Below are 12,280 nucleotides of genomic sequence, written 5' to 3' on the forward strand. Positions count from 1 at the left end.
GATCACAAATTTATATACTAGGCAAAATGATATTGTTGAATACTAAGGACTGAGTGCTATTGAAATCCGTATTAAAAGGTCATTAAACGGTTGTTCAGTGTATGTATTGTGAGGGTTTACTATCAGTGATGTACCGATTCGTCGGAAACCGAATATTCGGCGGTTTTGCTGAAAAAATTCGGCCAAATCAACCGAATCATTTATGACGTCACACGAAGTCGTACCCCACGCGTTTGACATGAAAACATAAGTTTATCTACCAGGCAATAAGTGCAAAATGGTTGTGTTACGGCCTTATTTTAGTTCTGTGGGGTTTAACATTGACTGCCAACCCGACAATGAATTACTGATTTTTTGTCTGCAGTGGGAAAAGCAACAATGTGTTAAACAATATAATGATTGACGCGATTTTCGTTGGTACTAAGCAAAACAGATACATTTCCGGTTTCCGACCGAAACCGAATCTTTGCAAAAGTGGCTGATTCGGCCGAATAAATTCGGCAAACCGAATATTCGGTACATCTCTAGTTACTATAGGTCAATGGTATTCGTTTTGCGAAGTAAAAAACAATTTGTAAGAATGAATTTGTAATTATGGGTCCCCTTCCCTGAAGGGATGCATCTTGATTTTTTGATTGTCACTTTTTTTTCTTTTTTCTCCGGTGAAGTTTGTTCATGCACTTTTGGCATGAAATCTTTGGTGGATTTGGATGAAACTTTTACAGTTGGTAGATATAGTCTTGTAGATGTGCCATCTGCTTCGTTTGACTTGATAACTGAAGTATTTACCCCGCTAGACCCAAAAGTGTAAAATGTTTTTGTATGTTGCTGCGCACCACAAACAAAATATTTTTGTGGTGTAATAGTATAATAAAGAAACACATGGAAGTGTTTGTGCATTGCTTGGTGGAGGTTATTGCACATGCCAGTGGGAGGGGGTGTTAATAGCCTTGTGACATCAGAAGCGATAACGAATGTTGCTAATAACACGTCTAGTGGTCAGAATTTTAAACATTGGTCGAATTGGATAAAATGTTACATGATTTTTGATTGGGTCATTGTGGTTTCATGTTTTATACTTTTGGGTGTTGAACCCCATCAGTTACCCAACTAACCCCCTAAAATGGGTGATTTTTTTAAACAGTATTGAAATTAAATGACATTCGGACAGCAACCGCCGTGCCAAATTTAGTTTTAAAATATACCTGCATGCCAACATTTGGTATTTTTTTCAAACCATTTGTTAAACGTCTTAACGGTACTGGCTCAATTTATGATACTCCAAAAACCATTTGTTATGTTTATGCGACACAAGATACAAATAGTTTGCAACGGGGCTTAAGTTTTGTCAAAAAACGAACAATTTAATTAACGTGTTCTGTAACTATATCTCTGTTAAAATAATCTTTACTGAAGTTAGAATAAAGGCCAAGAAGAATCAATAGAAACAAATTTAGTTATGTGACAAATCCTAATGTTTGAACCATCTGAATTTGCAAAAGCTTGTGTGCTACTTTCAAAGGCTCTGTGTGCCACTTTTGACAAGCGTGCCACGTGTTGGACACCCCTGGCTTATAGACTGTGCCATTCATAGTTGTTGATTGTTGTGTCCAACCCTGTGCCATCTGCTTCATTTGCCGCAAAGTGTTAAATTTTGTTGCAGCGCACCACAAACTTTAGTTTTCTATGGTGTTATAAAAGCAACCACATATGTTACTTGTGTTTCTTGGCTGCGTGATGAACGTGTTTGCAGATTGCAGTTAGGGGGTTGTTCATAGCCTTATGACGTCACAAGTCGATACGGTTGTTGATTAAAACTCCTCCTAGTGGTCAAAATTTGAACATTGGCTGATTTTGACGAAATTTTACAGAATTATGGGTCCCCTTCCTTGAAGGGGACACATCTTGATTTTACTCGATTTCTTTTTTTTTTTTTTCTTTTTTTTTCTTCTTTTTTTTTTTCTTCCCTGAAGTTTGTCCACCCCATTTTGCCCTGAAATGTTTGATGGATTTGGATGAAACTTTCACAGATGGTAGATATAGTTGTGTAGATGTGCCATCTGCTTCGTTTGTCATGATAACCCCAGTATTTACCCCGCTAGACCCCAAAATGTAAAATGTGGTTTGTGCGCACCACAAACGTTAGTTTTGTGTGATGTTATAAAGACAACTACATATGGTACTCATGTTTAAGGATTGCTTGGTGAACGTGTTTGCGGATAGCAGTCAAGGGGGTTGTTCACAGCCTTGTGACGTCATAAGTCATTAGGTTGTTTGTTAAAACGCCCCCTAGTGGTCAAAATTGAAACATTGGCCAATTTGGACAAAATTTTACAGGATTGTTGTTTGGGTCATCTTGTGACGTCATAAGTTATTACGGTTGTTGGTTAAAACGCCCCCTAGTGGTCGAAATTGAAACATTGGCCGATTTGGACAAAATTTTACAGGATTGTTGTTTGGGTCATTGCAGTTTCATATTTTCAACATTAGGGTGAAGAACCCCATCAGTTACCCCACTAGCCCCCTAAAATGGGTGAATATTTAAACAGGGTCGGAATTGGCTGAAATTTGGATAGCTTGTATAATTTGCCATTTACAATTGATGATTGTTGTGTTAAAACCTGTAGCCCCAGCATTTACCCCACTAGCCCCCTAAAATGGGTGAATTTTTAAACAGGGTTGGATTTGGCTGAAATTTGGATAGCTTGTACAATTTGCCATTTACAAATGATGATTGTTGTGTTAAACCCTGTAGCCCCATCAGTTACCCCACTAGCCCCCTAAAAAGGATAAATTTTTTAAACAGGGTCGGAATTGGCTGAAATTTGGATAGCTTGTACAATTTGCCATTTACAAATGACGATTGTTGTGTTAAACCCTGTAGCCCCAATAGTCACCCTGCTAGCCCCCTAAAATGGGTGAGTTTTTAAACAGTGGGCAATTGTTGGAAATGTTATGCCATTTATAGGTATCGATTGTTGTGTTTTACTTCTTTGTTTTAAACTAGACAAACTTTAAACAATGCTTGAATTGAGTCGATTTGTATAGTTTGAACTTTGCATAGCATGACTATTTAATCCTAGTACCAATCACAGTGTTTTACTTTACAACACCAAAGTTTCTTATGGTTATCTCTTGAAATGCAGTGTTTACAACTTTGCATGTGTGGGGACCCATGAGTTTCTGCCTGCAGAAACAACTAACGTTTTAAAAGACGGTGGCAAATATGGGACCCAATATAAAATAAGTGAAGGAATTATATTTATGTTTTAAAATAGATCATAGTGTATGTGCAAGGGCAATATGTGCTAAGCCACCCTTCTAGTTGTTGATTGGGTCATTGCGGTTTCATATTTTTAACATTAGGGTGAAGAACCCCATTAATTACCCCACTAGCCCCCTAAAATGGGTTATTTATTTAAACAGGGCCAGAATTGACTGACATTTGGATAGCTTGTAGAGTTTGCCATTTACAAATGATGATTTTTGTGTTTGACCTTGTAGCCCCAACATTTACCCCACTAGCCCCCTAAAATAGGTGAGTTTTTAAACGGTGTTGGAATCGGCAGAAATTTGGATAGCTTGTAGCCAATGCCATTTAGAGAACTGATTGTTGTGTTAAACCCTGTAACCCCAATATTTACCCCACTAGCCCTCTAAAATGGGTGATGGGACTTTTTTAAACAAGGTCGCAATTGTAAGAAATTTGGTTAGCTTGTAAAATGTGCCATTTATAGGTGTCGATTTTTGTGTTTTACTTCTTTGTTTTAAAATAGAACATTATTTGTTTTAAATAGGAAAACTTGAAACAATGTCTGATTTGAATCCAATATATAAAATATAAGTATACAGGAAAGCCACCTTTATTCTGTCTATTTCTACTTGTACGTTCAATTTCAGTGTCAATGGTGATTTGCATTGACTGCAATTTTGTGTACTGACAGGAAGGTTGGCTAAACAAGACAGGACCAACCAAACTGGAAAAATTTCGAAAGCGGTGGTTTAGCTTAATAGGAACCATGATGTGGTACTTTGAGCAACCATTGGATGCACATGCTTTAGGATTTATACCCCTTGGATCAAAAACATTTGGATATGCTATCATGAAAGGCTTTCCACAGGGTGTAGTGGAAGGAGGTAGACTCATGCATGACCTCATTTAATAAAATTACTTACTTTTTGCTTTTTGTTTTAAGGTTTTGGAATTACAATTCATACCCCTGATCGAATTTTTGTTTTAAGTTGTAATACATTAAATGCTAGAGATAAGTGGGTGAATTGCATTGAGCAGGTAGGTGGATAGGTTAATTTGTGTTGTTGGAAAATTTCAATTTGTCATACCACTGGGTGTAGATACCAACAATGAGAGTATATATTTGTGTGATGTATATTCTCCTCTTTTATTAATTTGGAATAGTGCTCATTTGCAGTGCTAGAAAGATGCAAATTTCCCGGAAAGCCAGTAAAAATTCCCCCTCACTTTTCGGTAAATCCCCTAAGTTGTGATACGTAACAAGAATTTTAACTAAACCCACCGTATTTCGTGCAATGTTGCAATTTGCCTACATTATGTGTCACCTGAATTTATTAATCTCTATTCATGGTCTCTACTCATTTGTAGAAGGCCTGTTGTCAGGGAACGTTTCCAATTTTAGACAAAAAAGACATGGTATTCAAGGTTTTATGGAAATGCACACAAAAATAACCGTACCATACCCACACCTAATCTGCTGCTCAGATTTAATCATTTCTCGTTTCTAATTGAAACTACAATGTAGTATAATCTTAATTTTGTGATACTAAGTTGATCTATGACTCTATAAAGCTGGATGTAATGCTGTTTAGTTAATTGCACAGCCAATTTTACATTTTTTAAACACCAGCTCTTAAGTGCATTGTTGCTCACAAACTCTCTATATAACACAAGTTGTCCAAGCTATGCGATAGAGACTCATGAACAACATTTGTGTCCAAAGTAATACAGCAGGTATATGGAAAATCACAAAAATTTCCAACTGAAGAGCTTTAACACTATTTAATTGGCTAATTTGTTGGAACCCCAAAGTTTCATTTAATTTGATCAATCAAATGCACAGTGAAGTTCTCCAATTTGTATTACTTTAACCTAGTCTGATAATGCCCAAAATGAAATGCTTGGTTTGCAGATTGGTTTTCTTTTGTGAAGGTATTGGATAGTTGCACTGAATCATATTCCAGTATTAGTGTTGGTCACACTTCCTTCTTTGGGGCCACAGTTAAACAAACTAAGAATATGGATGATTCTGTAAAAGTGGTATCTGATGGTATGTTAAACTGATTAAAAAATATTGAAGCAGTGTAAGGCCACTAAAAATGGAAACTTTGCTTTTAGAATTGGTAGAAAACTTTGCTAACACACAAATCATGGAAAGTCATTTGAGGTAAGGCTATTGATATAGTTTTGTGTGACATGACAGATACATTTAACATACAAAATAATAAAAACCTAATTGTAGCTTAGACATGACTAAAACTTTGAGAACACAATATCACCCGAGTCTAGAAATCAGTGTTTGTCAGTGTGTTTTATAGTTAATGTGTGTGTGTGTGTGTGTCAATTTACGAAGGGTTATTTTTGCTAAAAAAAAATGTTTTGTTGCAGTGATAGGAACAGCAGATATAAAACTTCAAAGCATATTGCAACTCATTCTGAAAGGAAGAAAGTTGCAAAACCTGGTAATTTTCCAAATAGGGTACATTAACTAATAGTTAATTGTGTGACCCCTTTTCTGAAGGGGCATATACTGTTTTATCCGTATTTTGTATTTTTTCTGTTTAACGCTGGTAAGAAAGAGTACTTCAATCTTATTCAAATTTATCCACATGTTAGATAGTTGTCTAAAGTTTGATCCTGGATGATCCAGCGGTTTACCCACAGCCCCTCCCCCCAAAAAAACGTAAAATGCAGGACAGCCTGTACTTTTGCACATGGCTTGGATTGTGACATTAATATTTGGTATTGTCATTGTTAAACAAACTACAACGATGTGTTTCAATTGAATGATTGGTGTATTTTTTCTTGTAACTCCCGTAACATAACATTTTTTCAGGTTTACCGGTCCTTTAGGTCAGAAATACAAGCCCTAGTGCACGGGTGCACAACCTTTTTGCTACGACATCCACATCGCAGATTCTCATTTTACCAACAGCGCCATTTACTTGCTTATGTTTCTTTTAAAATTAGTAAATTACTGATGTAAAGAAATGGGTTTATATTTGATGAAGATCTGTCTTAAGTGTTTATGATGTCATAATCCAGGGGTGCAAAAATGCGGTCGCACGGTCGCGCTGCGCGACTATTAAACTTGCGTGCGCGACCACAATTTGTAGCCACAATTATAGGTGGTCTATATTATTTTGAATAATTTTCTCAAAATAATAATAAAGTTATGATGCAGTTGGCACACCTAGCGGGAAAGGTAAAGATTACGCAACGATCCACCAATATTGTTTTCACGAAAAACACGCTTGGTTCTAGCCGATTTACGCTAGTCACATATTTTTTGAAGCACTATCACGATGCTACGGTAACTGTGTAAAAGATGCAATCATGAATTGACATGACGTCACTCACGCCGCACAAACATTTACAACGGATTTGTAGCTATTAGATTTGTAGCGACGCAATATTTTGGCAAAAATTTTTTCCAAAAAAAGCTGAGGTCATAATTCCCAATCTTCGTGTGATGCATCGTATTACACAAATCAACACATGTTGTTGTATTTAGGGTTAGCCCGATAATACTGTATTACCTGGTGCTATGAGTGGCATCGAACTTTTGACTCAGTTGCCATTGTAACACAATCTCTGTGTTTAAAAGTTTGCTGTTTGTATCTGAGAACATACATACAAGACGAGCCGAAAGACCGATTTGCTGAATCAGCAATTTTAACGCCGATTCGTCAGGCGTCTGACTAAAAACTAGATATCGGGCAAACCCCATGCCAACAGGCTATGCCATGGTGTTATCGAAGTACAGTGCTCTACAACCTGCCGCTGTATGCGTACTCGGAGACGAATTGGTGCGGCCGCTAAACTGCATACGGAAGAAGATGTGTTGGCGGCCATGCATTGATTTGAACTTATTTTTTAGGGTATAAAAACTGGTATAAATATATTTTGCGGGGCTGCTAGAGAGATCTTGGTAGCAATACATCACAGACTCTTGTACGCTATTATGTGCAAACAATGCCAAATGCCCAGGCAACAAACAACTTAACAATTTAGATAGTGACGTCATTAACAATTGATGGGTTAGGTATAAACTTTCAGACACAAGCAAATGGGATATTGTGAGATATATCAGAATTCTTTAAATCACTAGATTATAAACAATTTGAGACATTTGGTAGCCATTTGAACCTGCGACATGGCCATCAGTAAATGGTTGTGCATTAGGTAGAGAAAGACACTTATACAAAAACAGATGTGCTACTAAAATTTTCTGCGGGCTACCAAATCCCAAAAAAAATTTTGCTCTCCTGTAATAATCTATATATTGTGATGCTTGTGGTACCTGTTTTATTTGCATTGTTTGCCCACAATAGGCGAAAAGTCTGACGTATATGGCTACTAGGCTGGCAATACTCTTTTTAGTACCACTAAAACTGTTGAGAGCAGTTTAAAAATCAAAATATCTAGCAAAAGAGTTTTATTTACTTCACGGTTGCCAGTACATATATTTTAATAAACATGTTTACGGCCGCAGGTTGTGCACCCCTGCCCTAGTGTAATGAAATTTTAAGCAATCGTTTGTAGTAGGTTTCTTATTGTTATTTCCAATTATAGCATGATTGGCTGAATGGTTACCTTTACACCCATAATATGTGTACAGTCTTGACAGATAGAGGAGTGATCCCAAAGGAGTGATCACTGGTTTACCGTTGTGTTGGTTTAATGGCGTTTTGAACAGAAGCTGCCTTTCAATAATATAAATCATCTGTTTTGGGGCAGTATTGCTTAGTGATATTATCAAGTTAGCATGCCCATTTCAAGTTTTGGTGGAAGTCTCATACCTTAGACGTGATTAAAACTGCGAAAACCATACTTCGGTTTGATATATGTCAGGCAAAACGTTGTTAATTAACATGAAGGTCACAGTCGTCGTTGATAAATATTCATTGTCTGTTTGGCTGCTACACGATGAGGGGTTGCTCTAGGTCAGGGATGCACCACCTTTTGTTTTTAACAATCTAAAAATCACGATACCATATTTATACTCGATTGGGACAAAATTTTACAGGACTGTTGATTGAGTCATTGTGGTTTCAAATTTTATACATTTGGGTATAAAACCCTACCAGTTACTCCACCAGCCCCCTAAAATGAGTGACTTTTTTTAACAGTGTCAGAATTAAATAAAATAAAAAAAAAAAATATAAAACATACTATTTTAAGTTGTCAGTTGTTGTGTTCCCTGCAGCCCCATGATTTACCCCACTAACCTGCTAAAATAGGTGAATTTTTTAGCAATGTTCCAATTATATGAAATTTGGACAGCTTGTAGAATTTGCTATCTATATGTGTCGATTGTTGTGTTTTACTTTATTTTGCCACTATTTCCCTTTCTTTACTTTACAATAGACCATTGAAAGGACAAACTTCAAACAAGGTATTAATTGAATTAGCTTTAGTTAGTTTGTACTTTTAACAGCATGGTTATTTAGGGCCAATACTGATCTCTTTGTTTTACCTTACAACACCAAACTTTCTCATGGTTATCTCTTGAAATGCATTGTTTTTAACTGTGCATGAGTGGGGAACCATGCCTGTCTATTGCCTGCAGAAACAACTAAGGTTATAAAAGACGGTGGCTAATATGGGACATAATATATAATAAGTGTAGGAAATATATCAATGTCTTATAAAAGTATATTATGTTTGTGCAATGGAAAAATGTACTAGGCCACCCTTCCAGTGTAAACTTGAAACACTCATACTAGTTTGAGGTACATAATAAAACATTTAAATCAGTGCTCCGCAACCGCTGTGCCGCGGCACACTGGTGTGCCGCAAGACGATGCTGGGTGTGTCGCTCCAAAAGCATAACTTTTTAAATTTTTGTTTTTGTGTGTTTCAACATTATAGCAAATGATACAGTGCACAACACCAAGCTAAACTACTCACTACACACTCATGTTTTCTTCTGTCATAATATACTTTATATTGGCTTAACGCAGGCGTCTCAAACACGCTGTGTGGCCCTTTAAGAGGGTTTTTGTGCTGCCTGTGAACTAACTTTTAAATTTTAGGTGTTAACCTATGGTTGAATACCCTGTCAGGCCCTCAAAGAAGTTTGAGACCCCTGGCTTAATGCTTTTTTAGTCGTTTTTTCGAACGCAGCTACTAAAATTTTGCTCCATTTTTGCACAACTTACTTGTGCAAACAAAGCTTTTCTTATTTGTTGTTGATAAAAAATGACAAACGATCTTGCTTAAAAAACCTTGACGAGGAACTTTAGGTCGCTCTGTCAAATATTGAGGCTAACATACCGCGATTGTGCTCATCTAAACAATGCAAGATATCTCACTAAATCCATAATGTGTTTTTGTGCTGTCTCGTACATCTTCAATCACATTTTGGTTCGGGTGTGCTGCCGACAATTTAAAGCTTGTATGGTGCGACGTGCGTAGAAAAGGTTGCGGAGCACTGATTTAGATGACTGAAACTTACGTGACAAAAGTTTTATAATTTGAATAAATAAAGTTTCTTCACCAGCTGAATGAACTAGTATTGGTGTAGTAGGTGACCCTAATGTAAGTCACTGTTTACATTCTAACCAATTCCACATTGAAAAATACTTATAATAACTTTTTAAAGAGTTTAAAAGAACATAGATTATATATTGTATTTTACACAGCAGCTTTTCACTCGAATAAAGAACTTACCTCCCTTCATGGAAACACTGAACGAAAACAGAAGCTTATTTTGTCAACCAAAGAAATAAGAATTGATCAAACCACCAAATCAGAGGTGATTCTATAATTGATGCCACTCATAAAAATGGGAGGTTTATTTGTAATTGTGTGATTAATACCAATTTATCTAGCTTAAATCACTGAATATTAGGGTGAGATCGATTATGGGCTGAGCCGATATCCAGCATTTTACTGATATATCTACCACTAGCAATGAAAAAAATGATTCATTAGTAAACATAGTCCAGTTAGTTTGTGAAGTGACAATACTGAATGTTTGTTAAAAACTGAACATTTGTTTAGCTGATTGTACTATTCATAAATTTTCAATTTAGATGACACTTGAAACTGGTATAACAAAAAGCAGTGAAGAAACCATTTCAAAAGCACACTCCCTGAAATACATGTCTAATGGGTCTACAATGAAGACATGCGAAGTCATTATAACTAACAGTGGGTTACTTCATTATGTATCAGGAGTGTTTACACAGGCAGACGCGAATGCAGGCATGAAATATAATGTCACAAGCCCCTGATCCATGTTTTTGTTACTATTTCTTTCATGCTGTAGACCAGTGGTTCTTAACATGTGGGTAATTATCCCCAAAGGGGTAATTTAAATTTTTTCATGTGGTAATAACATTATTTTTTTGTAATATCATAGTTTCTAATTATAGTTTTTTGAAAACAGAAATAACTGGAATTAATCTGGCTGTTCTCGGGGTATCAATAATGGAATGGTTAAGAACCACTGCTGTAATCAAGTTAATTGTGCACCAATTTGCTACTCTGTATAACAGTACACATAGTTATTTTTTACACTTTTTCAGCTGATGGTGGTTATCCCTATGGCAGAGATGCTTTCTTTTGCTCTTGTAAAATTACTCTCTTAGAAACAGATTTAATGCTTACACCACAGTGCACAATGTGCCATTACATTTCCCAACTTCCAATGTATGGTGCTTTTTTGTCATGTAGCTCTAGAAAAAGTAGCAAGCAACACTCACTCCATATTATGCCACACACCCCGCAGATACTTTCTGTTAAAGTCCCACACCTTATTCCTTGGATTTAAAAATATTGGATTGTGTGCTTCAGAATGAACACCAAAATTGCTTCTATATTTATGCTTTGATGCAATGTACAATAAAAGGACTATTTAGAATTAGTTTGGAAGGTACTAACAGCATGTCAGTGACGGTGGTGTATAGCTTTTCCACTGACCCCCCTAAAGTTGTTCAAACTGTACATAATTTCTCTATACTGCATAAAAGCGCAACGCACCCTTTTTTCAGTGTCCTTTGTGTTTTTGCTAGTGATGAATCATACTCCTTTGTGTTTTTGCTAGTGATGAATGAATCGTTGTGGTTTTACATATTTCAAGCGGAAAAAAATCCTGATGTACAAAATAGTTATGTAACTCCATGGGTAGGAACTCAAATTTCGGAGGTATTTTTATGACAGTAATTGTTTTTTGTATTTTTTCACTTTATTACTTTTTACATTTAAATGTTTTTGTGCATGTAAGGGGAAATCGTTTAGTTTGACCCATAGTTCCATAATTATAAAGCTGTTTACACCAGGGGTCACCCACCCTATACCCACATCCAATGCAACCAGACGCCATTTTTGGGTCCCAATGTCCCATTTGGATGAAATTTGGACAGTTTATAGAATAAACGTTAACAAACTTAATCATTGTCTGAATCATGTATGGTTTAGATCAGGGGTGTCAAACTCATGGGGTTCGGGGGCCACATTGCAGTTTGGAATTTATGCCGTGGGTCGCATGTGATTTTTAATCTAGTTTTGCACTTACACAATCTTTTCTCTACAATGGCCACATTGCAGATCCTTATTTTACCAACAGCCACCAATTACCTGCTGGTTTTTGTTTTAAAATTACAGACGTAAAGAAATAGGTTTATATCATATTTATACTATCTAATGGCGCCCAAAAATCCTAGATTAATTTCCAACTTAATGCAGATTGAGCTGCACAGTGTGAAGATCAGTTTTAACTGTTGATTATGTCATAATCTATATTGTGATGCTTTTGGTACCTGTTTTTTTGCATTGTTTGCACACAATAGGCCTACAAAAAGTCTGACGCATATGGTTGCTAGGCTGGTAATATGCTTTTCAGTAACCCAAAATCTGTTTAAAGCAGTTTGAATTTGGCAAAGGAGTTTTAATCACATCACGGCCGCCAGTACATATATTTTAATGAACATGTTCACGGCCGCACAAACTCGTCTCTGTGGTCCTACGGCCGCAGGTGGTACACCCTTGACTGAAACTTAACGCTATTCATAACATGTG

At 36.5% G+C, this 12,280-nt stretch overlaps 1 protein-coding gene across 1 annotated transcript in view; it reads left to right on the plus strand.

The window, feature by feature from the left end:
* The window catches only part of LOC145205447 (uncharacterized), a 47,348-nt gene that overhangs the window by 19,303 nt on the left and 15,765 nt on the right, over nt 1–12,280 (plus strand). The window contains exons 6-13 of the mRNA XM_080078173.1: nt 3,945–4,137; nt 4,197–4,291; nt 5,186–5,303; nt 5,372–5,420; nt 5,642–5,715; nt 9,901–10,013; nt 10,294–10,411; nt 11,307–11,407. Of these exons, the coding sequence (XP_079934299.1) occupies nt 3,945–4,137; nt 4,197–4,291; nt 5,186–5,303; nt 5,372–5,420; nt 5,642–5,715; nt 9,901–10,013; nt 10,294–10,411; nt 11,307–11,407 (861 nt within the window). The remainder of the gene's footprint in view (nt 1–3,944; nt 4,138–4,196; nt 4,292–5,185; nt 5,304–5,371; nt 5,421–5,641; nt 5,716–9,900; nt 10,014–10,293; nt 10,412–11,306; nt 11,408–12,280) is intronic.

The sequence above is a fragment of the Phallusia mammillata genome, chromosome 8, assembly GCF_965637545.1.
Source record: "Phallusia mammillata chromosome 8, kaPhaMamm4.hap1.1, whole genome shotgun sequence".
NCBI classification, from domain to species: Eukaryota; Metazoa; Chordata; class Ascidiacea; order Phlebobranchia; family Ascidiidae; genus Phallusia; species Phallusia mammillata.